General features: G+C 44.1%; 1 protein-coding gene across 4 annotated transcripts in view; it reads left to right on the top strand.

Annotated features, from left to right (window-relative positions):
- NFYC (nuclear transcription factor Y subunit gamma) overlaps positions 1-23,911 on the top strand; it is a 36,768-nt gene extending 12,857 nt beyond the window's left edge. For 2 of the 4 annotated variants that reach the window (XM_072885438.1, XM_072885439.1), the window contains exons 2-10: positions 5,858-5,970; positions 9,672-9,743; positions 11,298-11,411; positions 13,796-13,891; positions 17,741-17,914; positions 18,215-18,373; positions 21,973-22,080; positions 22,826-22,885; positions 23,425-23,911. In XM_072885438.1, the coding sequence (XP_072741539.1) occupies positions 5,866-5,970; positions 9,672-9,743; positions 11,298-11,411; positions 13,796-13,891; positions 17,741-17,914; positions 18,215-18,373; positions 21,973-22,080; positions 22,826-22,885; positions 23,425-23,544 (1,008 nt within the window). In that variant the 5' untranslated portion in view covers positions 5,858-5,865 and the 3' untranslated portion in view covers positions 23,545-23,911. The remainder of the gene's footprint in view (positions 1-5,857; positions 5,971-9,671; positions 9,744-11,297; positions 11,412-13,795; positions 13,892-17,740; positions 17,915-18,214; positions 18,374-21,972; positions 22,081-22,825; positions 22,886-23,424) is intronic. The other 2 variants (XM_072885441.1, XM_072885440.1) reach the window with 2 other exon arrangements.
- Positions 23,912-27,217: the final 3,306 nt, after the last annotated feature.

Genomic DNA, 27,217 nt, shown 5'->3' with positions numbered 1-27,217 from the left:
TAGTCCATTTCAGACTCGGTGTATATTCTGCATTTGGTATTCTGCCGCTCCTTCAAGACAGTACTGCAAATTGCTCTAATTGACGTAATGAGAGCAGCGTCTCGCAAAGGGTGCTGGTGTGTGGCTTTCTCTCATACGTCGAAGACTCCTCCTTTGCTCGCATTTAAAGAAATCTGTTACTAAATTCATATAAAACAGTATTTTTTTATTCTTGTGAAGCGAGTTCTTGGTTGCTAGATTGTTCCTTCTGATTCTGGCAGGATCAGGTGTCTGGCGCTTATTGCTACACAGAGCTCATTCTTTAGATATGCAAGTGTGGCTCTGCACATTTTACTTTTAAATCAAAGGACAGGCTCCCAAAACAGAACGCTACAGTTTTGAGAGTTAGTGCATCAGAGTGGAAGTATCGCAGAATGCTGGGATTAGTATTTATTCTAAATACTCACTTTTCAGCTCTATGGATCTATTTTTAATTCTTCAGACTTCCAGAGTTTTTGCTAGATGCTGTGGCATTGGTTTTTATTCTTTGCTAGTAAAGACGGTTTTGTTTTTGTTTTTTAAAAAAGAGGAACTGCATTGCTTGTTTTCTCCTTTTCTGTAACACTACTTCCTAATAATTAACTTAGGAGTTTTGTGGGATAATGGATGTTGTAAAACCAACAGCATCTTAAGAGTTGGGAGGTGTCTTCTAAACACTGTCGATGTGGAGGTGTTAAATCTGTATTTGTATGGTGGTAGAATCTGGCAGGGGAATTTGGTTTTGCTGTGGCAGTGTTCAGGAATATTTGTGTGTTATCCTTATTTGTAGCTATAATCTAAGGATGTTGAGGCAAAACGTTTGCCTGAGCTTCTGTCCAATTTCTTTTTAGCCTCCATCTTACTTCAGATGTAGCTTTTTAAGATGTTTGAGTGGAATATGCTTCTACTGTCATGTACTACGACGCTGTGTAAAACAGGCTCTTTCCCATAACGTAAGTCATGGGGATATGACTGTACAATATGCAAAGAACCTGACGTTTCTGATATCACCAGGGTCTGTGGTCCTTGATGATGTTGCTGAGTTCGTGCCTCCTTCGTCGAGAGCCTCAAGGCTTCTCAGCGTTTCCCTCCGGCATTCGCTGTTTGCATATCCCTTCAGATATTTGGATAAATTTCATTTAGACCTGCTCTCCACCTAGCTGACTTTGTTTGGTTGACTTCTTAGTCAAGGCCAGCTTAGGAGTAACTTAAAAGTAGGCACGTCAGGAGCCGTGACACGAGCCTCGCTGGCCGGGGAGGTTGTCCTCCAGTTCCCATTCCCAAGCCCGCTTGGCAAGCGGCACCAGCGATGCCTGGGAATGTCCTGTGGCTGGCAGCTGCTGCTCTGCTGGGTCTGGTGGGCTGTTCCTGGCCGTTGGTTTTCCAGCCAAAGAGCTCTGGGTACCTGCTCTGGGTGGAATTGCAGGATCAGAGATCTTGGGTTTATTTGTGATTATACTGGAGCTTGTGTTTTCAATAGCAGGTTCTTGCTCAAGCGTGCAGATTGTAGGCATCCAGGGTGAGACAGCTTCATTTGACTGCTTCCCCCTTCCCATAGCATTAAAGAAAGAGCACGCTAACATCTGTTTAAAAAAAACCAAACAAGCAACAACAACAAAAAAACCCCAACCACAGACACTAGAGGAGTCTTCGTGCTTGCTTTGTGCTCCTGTGAAGTGAAGCTGTTGAGTGTTTGTCAGCTGTCACAGGATTTTGTAAGTTTAATGTTTGTAAAAGGTGTTCTGCCCCTGTGAGCAGAAAAGCTCTAATTGCGAAGTGTTGATGTCGTGGTTCTCAAGATGTGCTTGCTAATCTGCTCTGTAATCACCTCCAGGCATTTTATGCGTAGGCCTCAGCTTTTTGGCCTTCAGTTTCTTTTTCCCTTAGTCTGGAAACAAAATGTTTGCCTTCATGGAGCATGTTCCAGGCTGTGTGGACTGGATTGGCTGTTGTGAAGCAGGTGTATCCCAACGTCTCCTGTTCTTACACCCTTCTTTCTTGCTTCTCTGGGGTTTTTTGGAGGGGTTGTCTGCTTGCTTGTATCTAATTCAGTAATATGTCCATGTTGTGAGTTAGTGCGTTTTGTGTGCGTGAACCTCATCTAGATTCTTCTGCAAGAGCATCTCGGAATAGCATCTTTGCATAGCCTGGTTTTTAGGTTGCAGGTTCCTGGGACTCACGCGGGTAGTTTAGCTAATCCGAGCTCAGTGTAGCACCCCTGCTTGCTTTCATGCAGCATCAGGTGCACCGGTGAGATGACGGCTTTTGTGAAGTAAGCGTTGCGCAGAGCAGAAGCGTGTCAAGCTTGCAAGGCACTTGCCCAGCTTCTGTACGGAGACGCAGCATTGCTGGAATTGGCAAGTTCTCTCTGGTTGCGGTTACGCTTTGTGGCGACCAGGTGACACGGGAGATGGACTTTAACTTCTATTATTCAGCAACAAGATGGTGTCGGAGTAGCCAGTTTACTCTTAAAACTCCTGAGAGACCCTACCCTGCGTTACGTGAGTGCAATGCGGGGAGCATGGGGATGCTCAGAGCACCTCTCCCCTTCTGCACCGGGCTGTGAAGGAAATCTTTAGAGGAGGAAAGATGGAGTATAATGAAGCTCTAAAATTTCCCTGCAAACTGCATGTCAAAAAAGACAAACAGGTTTAGACGCCGATACTGAGAAATCAGAGGAACTGCCTCCCTGTTAGCTTTGGTGGGCTTACCTTCCGTTGTGTGCTTTGGTATTTTTTTTGTTGGCACTAATCCTGATATGAGGTATTCTTAAAAGAAGAGGACACAGCTTCCCCTTGGGTGAAGGAACTCACCTAATTGCACAGGAACGGTTTCGTTAGTTTGTCTCGCAGAGCCGGCGCCTAGGTTTGTGTGACAGTTTGGGTTTTTTCTCTTTTCCTTACAATCCTCCTCTAATGCTTGCAAGCACCTTCAATGCTGCTTATATATCTATATTTTAATGGGAAGAAATTACAGTAGTAATGTTCTGAGCAGTTTTAACCTGCTTAGGCTTTTATTTTTGAGTTTACAGTGATTATATTCTATAAGTTTTTCAGAAAATCAGCCTGTTGGTGACTCTTTTTTTCTACTCGTCCCAATTTCCTAACAATTATCCTAAACAGTTGCTTAAAGCAGCAGTTGTCCCTTGGGTGGAGTGTCAGGCTGTTCATTTTGTATTCTGAAATCAGTCCTGTGTTTACCTTGAAGATAGGAAATTTTTTGTATTCATCAACAGGACTTTTTAAATTCTAGATGGCTGGAGTAAACCATTTCTAGCTCTTCCTGAAATTTGGATGAATACCACAGAGGCATATATTTAATGCGAGGAATTTACTTTTGCGTGCAGCAGGGGGTAAAGCGGTGGTGGTGGAATTTTCTTATTCTTTGTTCCTTCAGCTTTTTTTTTTTTTTAAAAACCCTATTGTTTCTTGGGGTTATGTAGAGCATTATATTCCAGTACAGCATTTAAGTGGGTTGAATGCAGGTAATTTCTATCTTTAAATAAAGCCTTGAAAAGTGATTTGGCTTGTCTTCGAGATGAGTTGCATCTCCAGTTGTAGAAAAGACCCCGTTTAGTGTTAGTGCTGAAATATTGCCAGTACAGCGCAGATTTCAAGGATTAGCTTTTATTTATGTGCCTAAACTATTTTTTTTGTCTATGTTTGACAATGCAGATCAAGGGAGGGAGAATCGAATGCCAATTTAAGACTCTCATTAGAAAATTTCTTTCTCTGTATTTTCTTATAAATACTTGAAATATCTTAGTTTGTAGGCGGATAGTATTATAATGCACATACTTAGTTAGTCTTCAACAACTAACTTGTCAGTCACTTATTTCCATAGGTTCCTTACCTGGAGTTCTTCCTGTCTTGAACTCTTGCTTTGAGACTGAAAATACGATCCTCTGACCTCCTCTTTGTCATCCCCTGTCAAAATCCCCTTCAGCTCTTCCCACGCCTCCCGTGTCCCCTTCTCAGGTTGATGAAAGAAAAATACGACTGTTCACAGAGTCTGGCGTGGAAAGCGTAGGCTGCAGGAGGTAACGAACTAATTGTCTGACGTTCATCTCTTTGATCTGTTAGTAAGATTTTTATGGATCGTCACTGCTTTGGAATAGTAGATTTTGAAAGTACTGGCAATTGGCCGCTGCCTCCCATCGGTATTTTGGTGTGTTGTGTACAGCGTTACTGTGCTTCCCTTCAGCTTGAGGAGGGACTGAAGTAAACCTTTACATGCGGATCAAAAGCAAGCGGGGATTGTGCCTGTCTGTGTCAGAGCTAAAGCTACTCTTGTGTCTTTTTCCATTACATGGCAACGCACAAATATCTGTGTGTCTTGAGATCTTTCCCTATAGAAAATGTTACACCCTTTCTCTCTTGCTGTAAGTTGAGAGACACAAAGACTTATTCTTTGTACATGGTGTGTGCATGTCATTCATGGAAACTTCAAAGCTGCTCTGGGTGACCCGGGGAGTGTTTAACGTCAGTAACTCACTGGCGTCCTCTTGCTTTGCTCGCTTGAGAAGTGAGCAGTGACTCTTCTGGCCTTTACCAAGATGCTTTCGGTGCATGGGAAGCACCGAGTCCTGTCCTGCAAGTTGTGTCTCAGCAGGTCCTACACATGCACGTGCTTTTGGTGCGTCTCCCTCATCCTTCCAGGCTGCGATCCCTGTTGGGAATCCTGCCGGAGCCGCACGCTCCTGTTGCGCACAGGAAGCCAGCAAGGCTGGTCTTGGTGTTCCAAGGGATTAGCAAGTTGTGCCTCTGACTTCATTTTAATATTAACTAGAACTGTTTTAAGAGTTCCTTATCAAAAAGGCAGGACTTGAACCAGGAGTTTATGAGGGAGGAAAGAATTGTGTCAGCTGGAACTCAAAATGTGCCTGGACAGTGCCATGCAGGCTGGCCCTGTCTCGGTCACCCGAGGACAAGGTTGATCGATGCGGCATGTCCTGACCTCTTCATCGTCTTCACTGCAGCGCAGCGTGGCTATATAGGAAAGTCTGAACCCGGTTATTGTCCCTTCATTTTCTCCTTACAAGTTCCTGATGACTACGGATACATACATGTAAATAAAACTGTTTGCAAAGATACAAGTCTTGGTGAATGCCAGACTTGCTTAACATCCTGCGGTTGCAGAATACTAAATGACAGGCATGAGGCTTTTTAAAAGTTGTTTCAATTAAAAGATTTGAATTTTAAATCTTACTTTGTGCTTTTGACGTTCTGCATTATACAGACTGTTAATTTCTCCTGTTGATTATACCCAAGGAGAAGAGGTATTTTAAAAATAGTATAAAGCCACAAAACCTGACACCTTTCAAATAGGCACAGAAGCAACTGTTTCATTACACTTTTTAGAAATAATATCAGGCTGACATTGACACTCTGGTTTCAACTTGAGGGAGGTTTGCTGCCATATCCTGCACAGTTGTTGGCTGTAACAAGCAAGAGAAAAAATTATTTTATAATAGGCACGCACTGGAATGTGAGCTGTGACCAGGCATCAGTTACGTTTTGTAACTCCTTGTGAAAAGGCAGAGCTCTAATAGGGGAATAGGGAGACTATTTGTGCTTTCAGTTCATTTTTGTTTGTTTTTTTTTTCTTTATGTTCTTTTTCAATCTGTGGCAAAATAAATAAAATTTTAAAAAAACAATTCGAGAAGCTGTGAGTACCTCTACATTGTTGCTGTGAGACCTGGACTGGCATTTCTTATTTTGACAGTTTTCCAGAGCAATTAGCCAGGCTGGCCCCTTCCTGTATTCCTGAGACTTGGAGAGAATCTCTGGGAGCCCTTGACTCCTGCCTCCCTCCCTGCTAACGCTTGTTTTCTTCCAGCTACGAGAATGTCCACGGATGGTGGCTTCGGCACAGCTAGCAATAGCGATGCCCAGCAAAGCCTCCAGTCCTTCTGGCCACGAGTCATGGAGGAGATACGCAATCTCACAGTGGTGAGTGTCCTCATTGGTTGTGTTATTTCTGCAGAACTGACAGTGAAAAGTGCCTGGTAATGTCTGGTAGCAAGATAAACCTCAGCTTGAACATATTCCTGCTGCTTATGGGAGCCAGTAGAGTTGGCTATTTACACACTGCAAGGTGGCCTGAAGAGCTGATAAATAACCATTCAGCCAGGGTTTTGACTAGTGGTTACAACTGCCAGAACTTGAGATACAAATTGAATGCAGCTGATTCATAGCATAATGAGATGTAATAGTCATACCATCAGCTCTTTCTGGACTAAACAAGATGGCAAAGTTGACTCAAAAGTTATTTTAACAGGCTAAATGATCACCGTGGCTGCTTTCTAGAGAATTGCAGGGGAATTATCTTCCGTTTGGGGGAGAAAGGGAAGTGATTTTAAAATAGCTACAGGTATAAGTGTAGCTGCCGTAAGCTGTTTTAGCTAAGAGAAGATTGAGGGATTTGAGAATATACCTCACATTGTACTTCACGGACTGTTTAACTACTGTTTAAATTCTGTAACATAAAACGGGTGACCAGCATGTGAGGGAACCCTTATCCACACCAAAGGACAGGCCACATCAGTACCCCTGGGAGATGTTACTGTTCAAAATGCGACTCTTAGTCTTCCCCCCTCCCCCCCTTCATAAATCCAAACACCTGGCTATTGGCAGACAGTTACAATTTTGTGAATGAATTTTTGGGTTTAGGCTTTTGTGTAGAACTATTATGCCCTCTTTCAGGACCATCTCCTTTGACAAGCCTGAAGTTTTGAAAATCACTTGAATGCCAAGTGCATCGTTATCACATGCTTTATTAATTTAAAGACATTTGATTAAAAAAATCATGCATAGACTGAGAATAAGAATTGGACTAAGTAGCTTCTAATTTTTTTCCATCCCCAGAAGAGATATGCCTGAGAACAAGGGCATATAATAAAAATGACTTTTCAAGAGAGATTGATAGATTACTGTGATACAGTGGTCCTGAAAGCACACTCCTGTGCTTTTAGTGTAACTGAAAACAAAAGAACTCCAGTCAAAGTCGGGCTGTTCAAAGTGAAAACCCTAATCCAGTAGTCTGAAGATAAGCTTCTTTTTTCAGCCTATGTGCAGATAGTTGATTAAAGAAACAGATGTAGAAATTTGTATGCATAACCAGAATTAATTACTTTCCTCTTTCAGCGCAGTGAATTCTTGTGTTCAAGAGCTGTAGTTTGTCTTCATCTCCACATGAAAGGGGTTTATTCTGCAGCTTATCAAGTATGGGCAGCTTAATTTTTAACTGTCGTATGAATCTATTTATTGCATTGCAAGCTAGTAAGTCATTGAAAATTTAACTGAGGACAGGGGAGTTGGAAAGGAAAAGGCATAATTGCAACACATTCCTATGCGGTTGTCCCCTGCGCAATCAAATCCTGAAATTTATTGTGCGTCTTATTGAAAGTGCTCCCATGGATGTGGACGTAAGTAAACTTAAAGCTCATCTGCATGTACTGCATAGCAGAGGTCAGAGCAGCTGATTGATGGAAAGCCTGCTTTGCTTGCCTGCTTTTCGGGGCTATCTCTGCCTGGTTTTGTGTGTTTGCCATGTGCCACCAGTAGCTAAAATTCAGGGGAAAAAACAAGGGAGCTGCTTTAGAGGAACAAACCAGAGCTCCCTGTTTTCTGCCCCGTATAACAGAAAGGACTGTAGCCTGGTCTTGGAGAAGTAGGAAACAGGACTAGGCTGGAACTTGCGTTTCAGCTCCACAGTGAGTTAGAAGAGGCCTGTGAAAACATTGAGACCTAATTTGGAAAAAAGAAAAGATGAAGAATTGGTGTCTAAAGTTTGTTCTGCTGGGTAGTAGCCAGTAGTGGTCATGCTTCCCTTCACCATGGTACTTGCGTATTAATTTTGATTTATGTGACATTTGCCTGTCTGCCTTAAAGGAATAAAGGAGCTTTAATTTTTTTCTAATTTCTCCCACTGTCTCTCTTCTCTAAAGATTTTAGTAGCATTGTACCTATGCATGTCTACTTGCAGTTCTGCTGCTCATAGGAGTTAATACGCTTAAGACTCTTAAGAGTTTCACAAATTGGGCATTTTGTCCTTGTCTTTCTTTGAGGCTTGCTCTCAAAGCTCATGAGGCTCTTTAAAAAGAAATGAGCTTTAAAAAAAAAACACAACCAAACAACAAAAAAACCCCAAAAAACAACAAAAAAACCAACTCAGAAAAACCTTTGGGATATTTTTCCATGCCCTAGCAACCCCTTAACTTGTTTATGTGGCAGTTACTGGTTGAAAATGCCACCCTGAGCGCATTGTGTGCTCAAGCACAGGTCCCAACCCTGGCTGCCCTCTTCTCCCATTGCCCAAAATACCGCGTTTACCAGCGGGATGCAACGGCCGTCGGCACTCCTCGCGAGGACACCCCCGCACCCCAAATTAGTTCTGATTTGCAGCATATTACTAGGAGCACCACATTCACGTTTCCAGAATGAGGGCACAGAATGCTTTAATATATATGCATATAAAATAATGTATATAAACATACATACAATTTTTATATAAAAATTAAATAATGCTCCCTCCTGGAGTGCTGGCTGGACCACGCTCAACCTCCATGTTTTGCTTCAATAGAAAACAGCATTTTCAGCGGTTTTTTCCCCCCTTTTGTTTCACTAACACATCTTGCAGTGCCTTCTTCCCTAGAGAAATGAATTTCCTTTGATTTTCTATGACATTTTTGTTAAGAAGGGAACACATTTTTTTAGAAGCCCTTTGTGGGTAGGGATTCTGCATTCCTGATGCAGTGGTACGTAGCCTCAGCCTTTCTCCCTTTTTAAGAGGCTCCTGGTAGCCTCTTAAAAAACACACTGTGGATTTTATTTTTTTTTAATTCCTCTTTCTGTCTTCAGAGAAGGGAGACCACTGTTTGTAGTGAAGCTCAGCGGTTTCCCTAACCCCAAGAGCTCTCTGCAGAGAGGATCTCTCCAAGGGACACGTTAGTGCCTGCTCTCACGCAGAGAGTGGCTTGGTGCTGTCTCTGCTGCTGCTCACGGTGGGTACAGCTGAGTCGGTACCGTGACAGCGCTCACTCTCTGTCCCCTAAACCATCATTACACCATTTAGAGTCAGCAGTTCTCTTTGCAGGAAAGTAGCGAGAAATCCATCTAAAAACAGGAATAGAAGAGATTTTTTTGAACAAGATTCTTGCAAGGTTTTTAACACCAAAATAGGTATTGGGCAACAGGGAAGTACGAATAAAGCAAAGAAGATTTCATCCTGTGGCCCCACATAACTCATTTGCCTTCATTTTCTCTTGTGACTTTTTATAAATTCCAATGGTTTCTGGGTTCCGAGACACCTAGTTAAATTAGTTGCTTCAAATATAAAGAGATGCAGAAATGCGTAACATTAGAAACATTCTGTTCTGCAGAATGACTTCAACTTTGAGGTGAGATAGTAGATACAAGTGTCTGACAGAAGATTTATGTAGAATTATATCAGTATAAAATACAGAAAAGTGGCCGAGAATTCTCAGGCCTGAGGATAAGCTGCCATGCCTCATAGAAAATGTTATTTTTATAAATCTAATTTTAGCCAGTTTAGTTCTAGACAATACAGATTTGTTTTAACATTTCTTATCTGACCTATGTTTTCAGTTAAGTATCAGTAAAGAGTCTCTCAAATGTGAATCTCTCTGCAGAAAGACTTCAGAGTTCAGGAACTCCCTCTGGCTCGTATTAAGAAGATAATGAAACTAGATGAAGATGTGAAGGTACACTCATGGGTTTTTTCTTAAGTATTTATGATCCTTTTGGTGGATATTGTAGCTATAATTCCTTGCTATTAATTACTTCTTATTATTGCTATTTATTATTATTTTTAAAGCACATTTTAACAGTTGCCTTGAATGCAATATTAGCTGGCCTTGTATAATTAAACTGAGCGGGGAAAGCAAAATCATTTGGGATCTTTGCTGAAGACTTTTGCAGTTTTGCTTTCTTCTGGTAAATACCAGTCTACTGTATAATTCTGGGTATTTCCTGTTTTTTCTAGCGCTTAACTGTCTTTTCTCATGTTTCCTCCTTGTTTCTCTCGACCCTTCCTTTCACAAAGCTATAGAGTGTTGAGTATGAGGAGTGGTATCACCTAAATGTGTGCTACGCTGTTTCAAGTTTTATGGGAAAATAAATAATAATTTAGGTGGATAACATGGGTTTGATACCAGTATTTGAGCTGAACACTTGACGTGTGACTGATGACGATAACACGTGAATTGACTGATGAAGACTTACTGACATAAAAGGGAGGAGAAAGGAATCACCTGCAGGGTTTGGCTCTTGCGCTGCTCCAGTCCTCCCTGTTTTTTAAGTTGGAAAACTGTCAGACGCTTAACTTCTAAGAGAAAAGAGAATGGTTTGCGCTTTCTTCTTGCTTTTCTCAATGTGACACCATCGTTCTGTTAGGGCAACCTTTAACATTTAAATGAGACCCTGAAACAGGTATGTGTTGTCTTCCTATACAAGGGAGCTATTCATTCAGCCTGGAAAGGGAATGAACCCAGGCCTCCAAGGTCCCGGTGCAGTGTCTGAACCAGATGAGTGCCAAATTTTCGATGATGAGAAGGGGAGGATGAGACTTTAGGGCAGGGCCAGGGCGGGAAGTCTCTGGCCTGCCTGGAATATTATTTAACAAGAAGGCTGTACTAGGGAGTAAGCATTAATGCCAAGCCAGCTAATAATGAAACTGCTTAATTTGAGTAAAATTTGAGCTAGATACTTTTTTAAGGAAAAGGAATTTGGTGAGGCAGAGTCTTTACTCAGGCCTCCAAACCTCTTTTGCAATTTCAGCATTTTTTTCAGCATTCATTTCAAATTATATAAATGTTATAACTATAAAGTAAGGGCCAGATTTTAAAATGAGCCCTCAACCTGTCCTGTTCAGTTTCCAAGTTGTTTATGCCAAGGCACTGCCAGGAGGAGCTGCGGGTTGACACCCTCTCGGTGAATATGCACTGATGCCATTTGCTGGCCTGCCATAATCCAGCACAAGGTGGAGTTGACGTCTGACTAGTCATGGAGGAAACAGGCTTCTGAGACAAATTTTAGATGCCCAGTACTCTTAACGCCGCGTTTAACTTGAGGCCGGTAACTCTTTGGAGTGTCAGAGCCATAGATATTCTGATGTGGAAGTTCCCCCAACTTCACTGTTAAACAATGCAACCATTCAGATTTGACTAACATGATAAAGTTACTCTGAATACCACTTTGCAGTATTGGAATACTAATGGTAAACTTTAAAAAAAAAAAAATTGTAAATGTAATTGCAGATGATTAGCGCAGAAGCTCCCGTGTTGTTCGCCAAGGCAGCTCAGATATTCATAACAGAATTGACTTTGCGAGCATGGATACACACAGAAGATAACAAGCGCAGGACTCTGCAGGTAACGGAGCTGCTCCTACCTAGCCTTCAGCTGCTTCATAAACCATTTCCAACTCTTTGTTTCCATAATAGGAGGCATGGTTTGTAGATGGCAACTTTAGTACCTGTATTTATCGCTACAAACCTGTGTACAAAGCACAGCACAACTGTGCAACTGAAATGCTTTTTTCTTAATTTGTTTTAAAACAACACCAACAACAAAACCCAAAAAATAAAGCTGCAGCTGTCAGCTAATTGTGACCTGCTGTAAGGACTCAGGATAGCTGTAGCTGTTGAACTTCTAGCTGATTTGTTTTTCAGTAGGAGTTCTAATGTGAGCTTGTAGATGTTAGTTTGTGTCAATAAATGTGTAGAGATGAAAACAAAAATACCCTCCTCCCGAACAGGTTACTGTTTATTCTGGATTGAGAGGCCCTCAATAATAGTCATATTTTAGTGATTCAAGAGTAAACTGTAACTCTTTAGGGTCTTTTTAGGGGCGGGGGGGGGGGGAATTGGCGTTCACATTCAGTCTGACATGTTGACCAGAACTACTTGAAACTGCAATAACCATCAGTTCAGGCCCTCAAATCAGAGGTGAAAGACTGTGATATTTAGGACTACGTCAGCTCTCCTGTACCCTGCCGCAGAGATTGCTCTAGGGGCAAGGAGAGGTCTGGTTTCAGTCCAAAGCTGTCCTATTGAATGGGCATCCAGCCACTCAGTCGCCACTCAGTCGGGCTGATGCTACTTGCTTAACCCAGGTTTTCATGCAGGTACTGCGGGAAGGATGTATTTGATATACGTACCATGAACAAGATGTTTCATAAGCACAAGTGCTGACTCAGGCATGTCCCGTTAACAGTTTTAAGGCTTGGATGGATCCGTTTATTTCAGAATCGTACTTAAATCCTGATCCTAATGGATAAGACCTTGAATTGACTCAGGTTTTATTTCTGACTGCCTTGCCTTCCACAGCAGCTGCCATCCTGGAACAGCTGCTCTCTGCATGGACAGTGCAGCTGGAGAAATGCAGTCTCTGCTTATCAAGTATTTGGGAAGAAAATTTCGAGCGGAGAGGTCTGAGTTATGGAAGTCTATTCCTGAGGAAATTGGATTGAACCCAATCCTCAGCATGGAGAATGAAATATGAGATACATCTGTTCAGTAAAAGTTTTCTTCCTGGTGAAGATACTTTTATAATGTATGCTGCCTGCAGAACAAAAGAAATGTCCCTCTTGTGCTTTCTACATGATCATTGTTTGGCAATTAAATGCCAAGACAGTATAAGGTTTAGAAATGTCAACTAGCCTGAAATGAGAGGATTGATAGTCTTTTTAATTTTTACCTACTCATTAGGCAGCATAGGCATCTTTGTCTCAAATCTAGTTCATATATATGCTTTACAAATTTATCTTCAACTAATGAGAATGAGACTTTTAATAGCTTCTTGAATTAGCTCTACTTTTTATGATGGCTTGCAAGAATTTTAAAATGACAGAGTACTTCCCCCCGCTCCCCTCCCCTCCCAGAAATTCAGCTTTCTTATCTTAGGTGTTGTTTCAAATCTTAAGCAAATACATTTAAGTGTGATGACTTATTGCTGGGTAGCTCTTTATTCAGGTCTTTAATGCTTTGACCTAATGCTACTCTTTGCATTTCTTTTTCAGGCAAGGTACAAAAGTAAAGTTATAAGCCGTTTTGAGAAGATACTTACCTTGCCAGTTTTTCGTAGAAGCTCGTTGGCTCTTGCACATCCTTTTTCTGATACATGCTTGGCCAGTTTGCTGACTATATGTTTTAATCTTCATGCTTTCTTTTAACCATTTTGCCCTTCCACATGCCGAAGCTTGTTCTCTCAACACCTCTTGGGATTCCCCTGCCCTGAATAAGATCCTGTGATAATTTATTTTTTCTTTTTTTTTTTTTTAATCCCATCCCCAACTCATAGATTCTGCATACGTTGCTACTCGTACATGGAGCAGTCATCCTGGTCTTTCTGCAAAGCTGCTTTTCAGCTATCATTGGGATTTTTAAATTATTTTTTAAAATAATTCCCCCCCTTTTTTTTAATGTGCTAAAAGGCTTATGGTCTTTGTCATGAGCACTTTGTAGTGGATTACAGCGGTACCGTTGTGGAGAGCCTGATTAGGCCTGGTGGGTGAGTAGATAACTGTAAAAGCCTGAGTTTGATAAGCACCTTCTTATTGCCCATCTCGGGGGCTTCACTCGGCACAAGACAGGGTTGTTGGTACTGAAACAGAAGTTTTCGCCGCCTGGCTTGACCACTTGGGATCTGGAGAAGGCACTCTCACTTGACTCAATTAAAAACCTCTAACTTCAGAAGTCTGCTTTGTCACTGGATAAATAAAGCTGAAGAATGGTTTTCTCTTTTTGTTGTTACAGAGGAATGACATTGCCATGGCAATTACAAAGTTTGATCAATTTGACTTTCTTATCGATATTGTTCCAAGAGATGAACTGAAGCCTCCAAAGCGGCAGGTGAGACCTAAAAATGATCCTTATTGCCTGTCCTTTCCTTGGTGTGATTTCAGTCTCTAATTGACAGAGAGTTGACAAAGCAATGCAGAGTCAGATTTAAACATGAGGTTTGTGCCTCTCTCTTTTGCATGTTAAATGCACTTTAAAAAGTGTGCTGAGTCTGCATCCTTTGCCTTGTAAAAGGAGAAACAGACTTCTTTGCTTAGAAGTACCACCTCCTGCATCCTTTGGGGCAGTCATTGCTACTGTAAACATCCTTGACTGGAAGCTGTAAGGTTTTAAAAAGAGCTTTCAGTCGGATGTTTACAGCAGCAGGCTGCTGCAGTCATCTGAGCACAAGATCTTTGAAACTTAACAGGCTTGTGTTTTACGAAGCACTTGTTTCCCTCCATGTTTGAGATGGTGCTGAAAATGCAATGAGGTGGGGTTGAAGCTCAGTCTTGCTGCTTCAAACGCACAAAGAAACAGATCCAGCTCCTGGTAGACTAATTTATCTCCTTCACCTAAATGCTTGGCGTTTTGCTGCTAAAAGTTCACCAGTTCAGTATTTGCTCATCTCTGTTACAAGTTGCCTGGTAGATGAAATGGCTGGGCTACCATCAGTACACCTCTTCTAGGGAACAGCTCTGTTCGCGCGGTGCTGCACCTTGTTCAGCAACTCCTGGAATCGTTGCCCAGGACTCAACTGGACCAATTTCTTCTCTGAACAGTAAATTTCAGTAGTTTATAACAATTTATAACAATTCCTTCAACTGGTTTTCCGATACTTTTGAAGGTTTGCGGTCTCTTAGCCTTTGAAAAAATCCAAGGTGGTCCTTAAAATAGCTTCTCTAGTGAGTGCTACTGGAGAGGCTGGCATACTTTAAAACATCTTTCTGGCAAGTGTTTTGCTTGGAAGTTTGACATAGTCTTTTTTTTGTATTCCAATATGAATCTGGATAACATGCAAAAAGATACCTGCTTTGAGTGTAGAGACCAGCGGTTCCAGTGTGGACCTGGATTTTGGAGGTTGCTATTTTACTTTTTGTCTTGAAGTCCTCGTGGTGCTACTGAAGTGACGGCCAAAGGGAGGAAATACATGCTTTATCCTTTCTGATTATGTCCTGAGTTGAGTTTAACCTCGCATTCTGATTTCCAGAAACAGCATGACTTTCTAGAAAATGAGGAAAATACCTTTATGTGTCACAACATATGCAGGAGAGTCCATCCTACTGCTGCAGGCAGCTATGGTTAAAATGAGCAGCATCCCAAGGCTTCATTACAGGTGTGCTGGGAACTCTGTATTCTGTAGACATGGTGAGCATCACATGTGGGAGCGTGGCACAGCTCCTTCCATTCCTTCACTGAGTTCCCTGCTTTATTCCTGCAGCAGTGCAGCGGAGATGATTTGTCCAAAGATCTTTAGTTCAGTATTAAATAAAAAGGCAAAGCAGCAGCCTGCACAGCCGCTCTCCGTGCTTTGCTTAACTGGGGGAAGGAAAACCCACGTTTCAGTTTGTTCAGCTTGATAAGCTGAAACGAGTTGGCTGCAGCCTGAAGTAATACATGTTAATTCTGGCATTGCAAATTCAGTTCTTTTTCTTTTAGGTGCCTCATTCAGTTATTCTACTTTGTAATGCTATTTTTAGACATACTCTATGTTTGAGAGGGAGAACATTGCCCCTATCTTTTCCTTGCTGGAGCCTTTTGATTCACATCGGCATGTTCTGATTACGGAACATTCAAGTTCTATAATCAAATGAATGCCTGAAGGACTTTAATGGTGTGTTACATGCATATAGGTTGCTAGGTTAACATGTCTTGATGATAGATCACACCAGAGGCTGTGTCTTTCAGATTGCAAAGCATCAGCAGTGAAACCCTGTTGCTTTTTGGTTTGAAATAGGCTTTAGAGATCTGTCTCTCCAATACATCCACTGCCTGTGAACACTGCTGAATCACTAGAAATACTTCTCATGGCAAGAGAAGTTTAGTGGAGAAGTAGCTGCCCGATAAAAACATAGGTTAGGACTTTGCAGTGGAAAATACTCCCTTGATTCAACAGTGTTGAAAAGTGGCTGCCTGTAGGCTGACAGCCTGCACTTTTTGGCTGTATTTTCTCTCTACCACGGAAAAGACTGTTTGACAAGTTAGTGGTGGTTACATGGAAGAGCTGGGAATGAAACCATGACTGTTATGTTGCTCTGGTAACTAAAGCTATGGCTTGAAAATGAAAGATGGCAAACGGTGTGATATAACCTAGTTCAAGCACATTTGGATTTAAAGCCATTTTTGCCTGTAGCAAATGCAACTTAACGTGGAATAGATACTTACGGAAGTACTCGCCTTAATTGTTTCAGGATTCAGCTAGGAGTTGGGGATTGGAGTGCTCTGGGAATAACATATCTAAGGACCAGGCTTTACAGAAACAGACACAGCTCTTCTACACGTGCGGTTTTATGGTTAACTGAAGACATGTCCTGTTCAATATGTATTTTAAATTTGTTATTAATCCCTCCCCCAAAGGATTTGATGAAGCAAGTAGGAATAATCAGTGAACTACCATGTGTAGGAAGTATTGTAAGTATTTGATTGCAGTGGTTTGCAGTACCATGGGATAGTGCTAAGGTTTGCTCTGAGAGCCAGGCAACTTCTAGTTGCTTCTTGATTACAGCCAACTGTGAACAGCTTAATCTTTGGGGGATAACTTTCTGGTAGGCTGTTGAGAAACCTCCCAATAGTAAGTCTTTAGTTGCTGTCCCTCTGAGAGACTAGTATCTAAGCGAAAGGGCTCTCTTACTGAAGCCCGATGCCCATCTAGACAACATACATTGATCTTGTTTAATGTGAATTTTTCTTCTCCTGTTCAGTTGGATGCACTGAAGGTAATCCATGAGCATGCCTCATTTAATGCAGGGCAGTCAAGCAGACTTGTGTAAGTGGGAATCTACCATGTTGTAGCACGTGTAAACATCCTACACTCTCAGCTGTGAACTCGAGGTGGCTGGGAGAGGATTGTTTACGCCTTCTGCCATGGAGTGAACATCTGGTGAGCTGCATCTTCCGTAAGGTGCAAGATCCAACTGCTCCTCTGGGGAGCTTAAGAATTTTGATTCTTGAGTGTTAATGGCTTGCCACTTAACGTAATCTCTGCAAATCTACTTCTTTGCCTAAAATATTGTTAATCATAAGGGGCTTTTCTTTCCTAAAGACATGCTTAGATAAAGCAAAACAGCAGTATTACAGCCTGTGCTTCTGACAGTGAGCTAGAGCAGAGCCTTTTGTTTCTTCACACTGTTGAGATATTCCTGCTACCAGTAGAATCAGGCTGTTAAGCCACGGTACCAGATGAAATTGTTATAATTCCAGAAAAGCTGGATTTAAATAAATAAATAAAGGCGCGACAGTATACATCAAGTCTGAGACTTTTATGCCCAGGGGTTTAACATTGGAGCTAGGTTGAGATTTGTGTTGGGCATGTAGGCTAAGAAGAGGGTTTTCTTGACAGATAAGGCTTTGTAAGTCTTCCTGGTGCATTTGCAATTCATTCTGTGTTAAGATAACAGGTGATGATGGAATTTACTGATGAGGAGTTGCGTGGTTTTCAGCTACAGTAATTTTATTCATTTGCTTCTTATAATGAAATTGGTGACTACATTATTATATGTAGGGTATTGGAAATGTTTTTTATTTCCATATAGCTGAATAAATGAGGAAACCCGTTTTGATTTATCATTTCAGATTTACTTAAACTGTTATGAACGAGGTATTAAAGATACTGCTTATGGGGGGGATGTTTCAGCTGCGGTTGGGGTGTTTGGATGTTGATCTGTTCCCTCCCCGTTTACCTGTCTTTTACGTGTGCTGCAGGAAGAGGTGCGTCAGGCTGTGACCCCAGCTGAGCCTGTACAGTATTATTTCACACTTGCTCAGCAGCCTGCTGCAGTGCAGGTTCAGGGGCAACAGCAAGGACAACAGACCACCACGTCTACAACCACTATCCAGCCAGGACAGATCATCATCGCCCAGCCTCAGCAAGGGCAGGTGAGCGACGAGCAGCATTTAGCGGCTTTGAAGTTCAGTGGAGCCAGTGAAACCCTCAACTCGCCCATGTGTAATGTATTGCAGTATCCTGTTCTCATGGCTCAGAACAGTCAATAACAATATAGAAATGTGTTTTCTGGTCATGACCAGGTGTTCAGATACCTTAGTGAGAAGGGTTATCTAGCATCAACAGGTAACAGTGGGTCTAGGAAGCAGTCTGTCTATTACAATCTTTGTATCTTGTGGCTGTTTCGCCTGTGTTCAGTCCTTGCTTGGTCCTTATCCCCGTTTTGAATGCAGAGCACCCCTGTGACGATGCAGGTTGGAGAAGGCCAGCAGGTACAGATAGTGCAGGCCCAGCCGCAAGGACAGACCCAGCAGGCTCAAAGTGGAACTGGGCAGACCATGCAAGTCATGCAGCAGATCATCACCAATACAGGAGAAATCCAGCAAATACCGGTAAGACTTTACCAGTAGAAATGTGTAACAGTCTTGTGAGCAAACTGTCTGCTGGTGTTCTGGCATGAGACTGTATATGTATGCTTTTTTAACTGTAAGAAGAAGTTTGGATTGAGTGGTGTGTTTCCTGCACTTCGAGAGAAAAACTAACTAGGTGTGACATGAAGGAGGAAATAAATCTAACCCATCTAGTGTAGACTCATTGCCCACCCCCAACACTTTCCCCTGAGTGAAATAGTTATGATTAGGAAGCAATAAATAAAATATTTCCTGGATAAACCTTAGGTCTTTACTCCAGCATGGTTTCAATAAAGCATAATTAATTTCTTTTGCCTTTACTTGGTTCTGCCTCTGCAATCTGAAGTCATGACCTGGCAGACTGAGTGGGAAAAGTGCCATCTGTGAATTATTAATAAACTTTTATGTTATAAGAAACATTTCTACAAAATACTTCGATCTGGTTGGAGGAATGGCTTTGCAGAACCAGAAAATATCTCCTCGCTTTCACATCAGTATAGACCTGCTGTGGCCTTAAGAATGGGATTTTGAGTACCCAGCCTCAGCAGTAATGTTCTGGCACGTGTCCTAGGTAAACACGTGGGCCAAAAAAATGTCACCTCCCCCCCCCGTAACAAAGCTGGGTCTTTTGGTTCCCATCTGGAAAATTTCACACCTCTTAAAGAAGAAAAAAATCTGTCCAGTTCTGTGTACTTAACCAGCAACCCAAAGGTCAGACCAAGTGACCAAGACAAGCATTTCACTTTGTCTTTGATTTCTCTTATTAAGAAGTGTACCTACGGCTGTGCCAAAACTGATCTTTCACGCAAGTTTTGCTTTTCAAGATTTGCTGAGCTTCCCTCTGTATGTCTGGCAAATGTTTGTGCTTTGCCATAGCATCTTGAAAAAGGTTTAGATTGTGGGTGTTGCCAGATTTTTCCAATTCACTTCCAAATTCTTTTCATCTCTTAAGCCAAGCGGTAGGAATCAGCTGAAGACTTAAGGTGTTGGTCAGAAAGGAATTGAATTGCTTGCCAAATACAGTGTTTTACTACAAGCAACTTTTTTTTCTCTCTGCATTCTCCACTACCTTTCTTTTACGTTCTTCCCCCCCCCCCCCCCCCCCTTCCTTTCCTTATGAAAGTCTCTCCAAGGTACTTGGTCTTCAAAGCATTTTGGAAGGCGATCTCCACCTCCAGCCTGAGTGAATCCATTACAACAGTACTGAATGTTGCAGCATCCTCCTTTGGTTCAGCAATAAAAGAACAGTTCAGACTTGTTCTCCATTGTCTGCAGCGAACGCTGTAACTCCCTACAAGAAGGAGGCCTGGAGATCTGCTAGGAGAAAGAATTCTTTATAAAGTAGCTGTGAAGGGGCCATAACCTTCTGCAGAAAGTACTGTTCTCCACATAGGTGGATCCTGTTGCAAGTGGTCCCGTGTTTTAGGAGTGTGAGACTGGAGGCTTTTTAATGAGTGTCTGGTTTTGGCCAAGCATATGCTTCTACCTTCCTCTTGCCTGGGAGCATCTAAGAACAGGTAGCTGTGACCGCTCCTCAGAAGCTTCTTATGCTGCAGATGTAAGACAGGAAGTGCCAAGTGCCGGAGCGTGGTGTCTTTTGTCTTTGGGAGCACTTGGGTCTCTAGCAGTTGTAAGACTGCAAAACAGAGCAACTTAGGAGCAGTGTTTTAATGAAATAGTCACAGTTCACACTTCTGTATCTAGCAGAGATACTGTTTTGACTGTAATTAAGAGGATTCTTCTTAATCACGGTGTGTTGAAGAATCACAGTTCGTGCTGAAGGAAGCATCTTTCTTTCCCCTTGCTCGCTTCCAGCAAGTGAAGTAAAATAGGACATGGAGCCATGCACTCGCTGCGAGAGCTTTCTGGTGCCCTAAGCTGGAAAGCACTTTTTGTTTAGTTTCACAGAATTACAATCCTTGGTCTCTTCAGTGCTGCTGTCCGTTCTGCTCTCTTTCTGCTGTGCTTTTATTATTTTTCCCTTGAGTTTCCTTTCTCTCTTGATATAGTTAGTGCTGTCGTCTGATCGTTCCTTTTCGCTCTGGTATCTGTTAGGGTTCAGCAAAGACACTTTCATAGCACGAATATGACAGTTTGAAACACTCTCATAAAACTGGTAGTGCCTCTGGCAATTGCAGGAGTGTTGAGAGGATCTTACTGATGTTCTCTGCTGTTTTTCCACATGCTCCTGATACTGTGTACGCTCCTCCACTGTGATTTACTGTTTACTCTATGACCACGGGTTGCCTGTAGAAAGGTGGCTTTTATTTTTTAGAAACTGAGGAAAAACTGGAAGGAAGTGTATACGTCGATTAAATGGTAATTGCTTGTTTGTCCATATTAATTTTGTGTTAAATTTAATCTGTGTCTTAGCTAGACCTCATTGGGCAGATTCTTTGGAGCTTACTCTCATTTCTGGAAGAATGCTCTTTCTAAATCGCTTTCACCCTTTCAGTTAGTAGTGTAGTTAAAATCTAAGCAGGAAGCCCCCAGTGTGGAAAATGCGATCTGCTGGCAGATCTCAGTGCAGAAACAAATTCTTTATTGAAATGTTTATGCTCATGTGGAGTTTATTTGCTCTTGAAATAATATTGGAGCTTTTAGACACAGCTGGTGAAGTCAGCAGCGTTTGTGTAAATGCCAAGACCATGTTCTAGGCACTTGAACCTTTGTCAGTGAGCAGTTTTTAAAGTATTTTGTATGTCCTCCTTTCCCCTTTTCAAAGAGAAGAAAACTCAAAACATTTTTTTCATATAATTAACCTTAAGACTGTGACTCTAAACGTTTTAAATAACACAAAATGAAAAATTCAACAGTAGTATCAATCATACTGTGACCTTTTTATTGCTTCTCAGATGTATATTAGCAGTATTAGCTGTTATATCACAGGTTACAATGATGACATTGTCTTCCTATCCCACACCCCCAAGCATCTAACCTTGCAAGATCAGGGTTGTAGGAAATAAATTTGCATTTGAATATTATACACGAAGTATTGACACAGAAAGTATTGGCCTTTGCCAGGTGGGGGTTGACATATATTGGCAGAGAGCTGCATTAAAAGCTTCCAAATGTTATCTTGCAATATTCCTGGGGTTTGTCATCTCTGCTGTCTTTATGTGAAAATTTCCCATATATTCTTTTATATTTTTTGGCAGGATATAATAGGAGTGTCATTATGTGCAGCTAGCTCATAAGAATTTTCTTTATGTGAAATGATACGTCAAAGCAGTAACTCGATTCTCGTAACCCAAAAGAAAAATAAGTGTTGTCAAAGCTCCCTGAAATTTAGCAATTAATATGCTTGAGCTACTAACTGACCACTCCTGTTCTGGAGAAAGAAGTAATGTTGTGCTTCCTCGGGGTTTTACTTCAAGAACCTGCAGGAGTTCTGTGGACTTCGTTCTTGCTTTGGCAGGGTCTGTGATAGTTACTCATCTCAGCCGGTAATCAACTGAAGCTTCCCGGTGTCATCTATTACTCTGGCTTCTGTTGTGGAAACAAGAAGGCAAGTTTGTGTGTTTCAGGTTACACAGTTACCTGTTTAATTTTCTTTCCCTGCCCCCTCCGCTTGTCTCCAGGTTCAGTTGAATGCTGGCCAGCTGCAGTATATCCGCTTAGCCCAACCTGTGTCAGGCACCCAGGTAGTCCAGGGGCAGATCCAGACGCTTGCAACCAATGCACAGCAGGTATGCACTATAACAGCAGGGCTGACATTAACTGGTAAAGTGTTGTTCCCTAGCTCCTGAAACTGCAAATTCCAGTCGAATTTACCAACTCTTGGGCTAGGATTCCTGCATTTCTTTTCTTCCTGTTACTTTCATCAGAATAATAAAGCAAGGAGCATAGCGGAAGCCTCCTTTACCTATATGTGAAAGGTGCATGCATATGTGTGTGTGTGTGTGTCTCGCTGTATAAAGCTCATGCTGCTTCTGAGCTGACTGCAGGTAAAACTTCAGTTCATCAACCTTCTCTTTACTTCTGCTCCTTCTGGCTGGGTGTGAGGGAGGAGCAGCCGTGCAACCTCTCAGGAAAGCTGTTGCGGAGGTGAAACATCAAGACCAGCGTTGCTGCCAGCAGGTTGTCTCATGTTCTTGTTGAGACTGGTCGCTAAGGGATTCTTCTCTGCCTTCAGAGGATAGGAAGGCTGCTGCTTTTCTGTGATCCTGGAGGCCGCGTTCTCCTCGTGAAAGTCAGGGAGGACACACTTGTGTTTGATTTGGAACGGCTGAATCCCGTGTCCTTTGTTCCTGACGTGCGGTTAGCACCAGCATGACTGTGGGCTGGCGGCGTAAGCCGTATCTTACCACGTGGTGGGGTAATGAAGTTTGAAAGAGTCTAAAAGCTCTTGAAAGGCAGCAGCAGAATATTGTTAGTGGGCTTCTGACCCTCTCCAGAGTGCTGCCAGTGATCATCCTTCTTTTATCCTTGTAGATAACGCAGACAGAAGTCCAGCAAGGACAGCAGCAGTTCAGCCAATTCACAGATGGACAGGTAAGAACTTGGAGTTCGTTGGTGCTGCATCCCTTTGAAGTCAAGGGCTAGAGAGAACGTCTTAAAGTCTGCCTCTTCTAGCAAATCTGCTCCTCCCGATAAAACACTGCTACTAAACCTTAACCAGGAGCACGATAAGTGGATGTTGTGTGCTTTTAATTCAGGAGGATTCTTTGTGTTCTGCTGCGCTCACTCCAAATTAATCCAGTCCCTTGCACTCTGGGTGGGATCCATTTTAGTCCTAACCAGTTTAGGAATAAAAAGGTCTTAACATGTAGCCGTTGACTGTTGCATAGGTAGCCTGAGCTCAATTTGGGCATCAGAAATTCACAAAATTACTTAGTTACTCTTTAGCAACAAATGTGTAGTGGCAATTTGTGGTCTGGTTTTGGGACAGATTTTGTTTGGACCTGAGAGTTGCTGTTACCACCACCACGAAACTTGTAGGGTTGATGTACGGCGCTCCGCTCAGAGGCGGCTGGTGCTGAGCGTGATGAGAACTGACAGTCGTTTCTTTCCCCTGCTTCTGTCTCTGCCAGCAACTTTATCAGATCCAGCAAGTGACCATGCCTGCAGGCCAGGACATCACCCAGCCCATGTTCATTCAGTCCACCAACCAAACCTCAGACGGCCAAGCCACACAAGTGACAGGGGACTGAACGGGGACGTTGTAGCAAGTCTCCTCTCTGCGTGGAAACGAACACGTACCAGCTTGACGTTTGCCGTACCAACCTGGTCTGATGAATACATCTGCTTCTGTGTATCTGTACTTGATATTAAGCCTATAGTAGGCTGCAATCTCCGGTGCACTATACACCTTCCTCTGGTGGGTATGAGAGTATATCCAACAGACACTGACAAGAATGCAATATTTTTATTTTTAGAAATCAATATTTCAGTGTATGCAGCTGCTTGTTCAAACCCATAAAACTGAAAGAGAACTAATCAAAAGGAATTTGTAGCATCTCATGGAACAATATGGAAAACGTTTTTATCTAGTAAAATTATTAAAGGGTACTGCATCCAGTTTGTTGTAAGAGCTTTATTCCTGGTATTCTGTTTGTATTTTTTTCTCTGAATAGAGCTAGATTCAGTCCTCCCATCTCAATGGTTTATTAGGGGTGTATGGGGGGAGTGTGTGTGTGTGTTAGATTTTGCTCTCCTGCCTCCTTTTTTGGTAAGCCAGAGCATTGGCTATATGCAGCTCAAGGGCAGGGAGCAGGGGAGGAGTAATTAAAGTGAAAACAAAAAAAAACATTCCTTGTATGATGACTGTATTTTCTAAGGGCAAAAGATTCTTTAATTTGGCCTGGTTTATTCCAGAAACACTAATGGAAGTCTGGACAAACCCCAGCCCTGCTGTTAACTGTTGTACTAGCTTCAGTCGATGCATGTAATATAAGCTTCATAAAATGAAATAAATTTCCTTTGTAAGATAACGTGTGCACTTTCTTTGAGATCCAATGCCCCGTCTCAACCTGCCGAGCAAAGAGCATCCTGAATCCCTGAAAAAGTATTACACCTGAAGTAGTGAAACTAGCAACGGGGCTTAAGGGTGGCCTGGGGAAGGGGTTGGGACGAGTGACACGAGTGGTGAGGCTGGAGCTCTGTGGGTGCCTGCCACGCCAAGGGCAGGTGTCGTACAGCGGTTACTTCCACAGAGCCCTTCAACTGCGCGTACCAGGGCTGCACCGCCTCTCCCTGCAGCTTCTGTGTCCCGGGTCCAGCTGAACCAGCAGCGAGGAGTTTGAGCGAACTCCAGAGGTCAGGTTTAACTGAACGTGCCGCAAGGATCCTGGCCGTGTTAGGCCAAGTTTAAGTCTTAGCTAAAAGAGGGTGCGAGTTTGTAACCGAGCACCTTTGTGCGTCCACTATCAATGAGTTCGACATAGTTGGCACTTTGTCCGGGAGAGGCTCTGTGGCTTTGTGCAGTGCTTGGCAGAGCCGGGTGACAGCGCCAGCGCTGCCACTTGTTTTTCACTGGCAGAAGCACGGAGTTTCCACAGTTTCCCAATGAGGAGAGGCTGACGGCTCCCACGCAGGGCATGTAACCCGGTGCCCACGTGCGGGCTGCTTAGTTTGTATGTGCTTTCCCTGGCAGTGCCCAGCCCAGCTGTGCGGGACGCAGGGTGAGAAGCACCCTGCTGCGGGTGCCTGCCCGCATGAGAGCTGCGGGCAGTAGCTGCTGCTGGGGAAGGAAAACTCCACTTCAGCACTTGGCTGGTGCAAGCTGCGCAATCTGGGCCAGCTTGTTCCAGGCAGGCAAGGGAGCTTGCTGCATTACCTGCACCTCCTGGGCTTTCTAAATGTCAATTTTCTTATGGTTTTTTTTTTAATTTTTCCAATCCTGCAGTGCCTGGGAGCCAGCAGCGCACTGCAGCAGCGGAGCGATGCAGCCCGGTGCCTTCCTGCGCATCGGCCCTCCGGTAGCGCAGCCTTGTGCGGGCGGAGTGCGGGGTCGCTGGCGGACCCCTGGAGGAGCCTCTCCTGTGCACGGGAAAGGGAAAGTCGGGGAGAAAAAGTGCCTTGCGTGACAGCTCCGGGTGTGGGACCGGCCACGAGAGGGCACCCGTGGGCGGCTGCTGCCGGGGAGGGCAGGGCTGGGGGGGTCGAGGGACCTTCCCCCGGAGCCAGGGGCCAGCGTGCGGCCGGTGGCTCTGGTCCCCGGCAGCCTGATCCTGCCTGTCCTCTGGTCCAAGCTGCCGCCGGTTCCCAGCAGCCTGATCCCAGCCCAGCAAAGGTGCCGTGGCCGGGCTGGGGCTTCCCACCGGCCCTCCGCGCCGCAGCGAGAAGAGATGGGTTGCCTCCCAAGCAGCTCTGTTGGCAAAGCAGCATTTGTGCTTACGGCGGGGAGCAGAGCCGGGGAATCGCCTTGCAAGGACGGAGAGAGACGTGCGGCTCCTGGAAGGGGCAGCCGGAGCAGGCAGCTGCCTCGCCTTATCTGCCGCTGGCAGGGGTAGCAAGCGAGGCGCTTCCGAAGGAAAGCTCTTTATCCAAAGCGGTTGTGTTTGCTTGAAATAGTTTAAATTTGAATGGCAATAAATTGCTTAAAGGACAGAAAACGAGAGTGAGGTGCTGCTCCTGAAAGAAGAGCAGTTTCCAGCGGAAGCCTCTACCTCTAACTGAAGGCGATGCTGGTTTCGACACACTCAGTGTCATCTCGATGGTCGTCCAAAGCCTGATCTCATCCAGGCACTTAAAGGACAGTTAATACTGAAGCTGGTCATGTTAGTATTTACCTAATAATGGAGATAAGACTCTGTCTGCGCTCCCAGAGGAGCGCCCTAGCTGACTCGAACAGGAAAGGTATTTTGAGGAGAGCCGACATCGTTTGTCTGTCACAGGTACTATAAACCTCAGGCATTAATAAGAGCCAAATCTTCCGTATAAGGACACGCGCCTTCGTTTGATCTTCCGAGGCAGCGTGATGACAAATGGAGCAGCGTGAGGCGATGCAGAGGAAACACACGTTACCCGAGAGGCTCGGCGAGCTGCGGCACCTCTGGGGAGGGACACCAGACCCTCTGCGGGCAGCTCGGCAAGTGCCACCGGGCTGTGCAGCAAGTGCTGCGGGTGACAATGTATGAAGGTGGCAGAGGTAATCACACCTCTAGGGACCCGGGGGATGAAAGCCCATGAGGAAGCAGCCCTTTCCTCCCAAGGAGCGGTTTCAGTTTCCATTTTTCCTCGGGGGTGATGAGCTAAGCACAACCCCCGTGTGGGCAAGCACGGGCCGCTGATGCTCGGGAACTGGCGCGCTCGGTTTACTGCGGGGTTTGCTGCTGACGGCCGCCCTTCCCCAGGGCTGCTGCTTCCAGCCACCCTCTTCCAAGGAAAAATTCGCTGCAGTGAAGGTCACGCTGCTGCCGGGGGGACCGGGAGCCCCGAGGGCCACCAGGTGTGAGAGCCACCGGGCACGTAGGGAAAAGTGCTCGGGTGAAGCTGCCCCATGTGCAGCCTCTCCCGGCGCGGGCTCTGAGTCCACCACCTGCAGTGAGCGCTGGCAAACCCTGTTTCCTCGGGCAGCGGTGGTGGCTATTCTCCCCTGCCACTGCTGTGGGACTCTCCTCTGTCTTCGCAGGGACGCGGACGCTGCTGGAGGGATTTGGTTGTGAACCATCCTGAGGCTGCGGAGCCAGCACCAGAGAGCCCAGGGACGCACAGCTCTCTTGAAGTCCTTGTCTGTTCTTTCTTCCTCGCTTTCAGAGGTGGGAAAAGGAGCCGGGTCCCTGACCTGCCCTGCTCCCCGCGCAGGCGGCGTTGCAGCAGAGCGGGGCGGAAGCATCCCTGTTCCTCCCACGGGGCCGCTCCGGGACGCGTCGCAGCTTCCAG

This window comes from Ciconia boyciana, chromosome 21 (assembly GCF_034638445.1).
Source record: "Ciconia boyciana chromosome 21, ASM3463844v1, whole genome shotgun sequence".
NCBI classification, from domain to species: Eukaryota; Metazoa; Chordata; class Aves; order Ciconiiformes; family Ciconiidae; genus Ciconia; species Ciconia boyciana.
The sequence above is the reverse complement of the archived record's forward strand: the minus strand, read 5'-3'. Positions and strand labels throughout refer to the sequence as shown.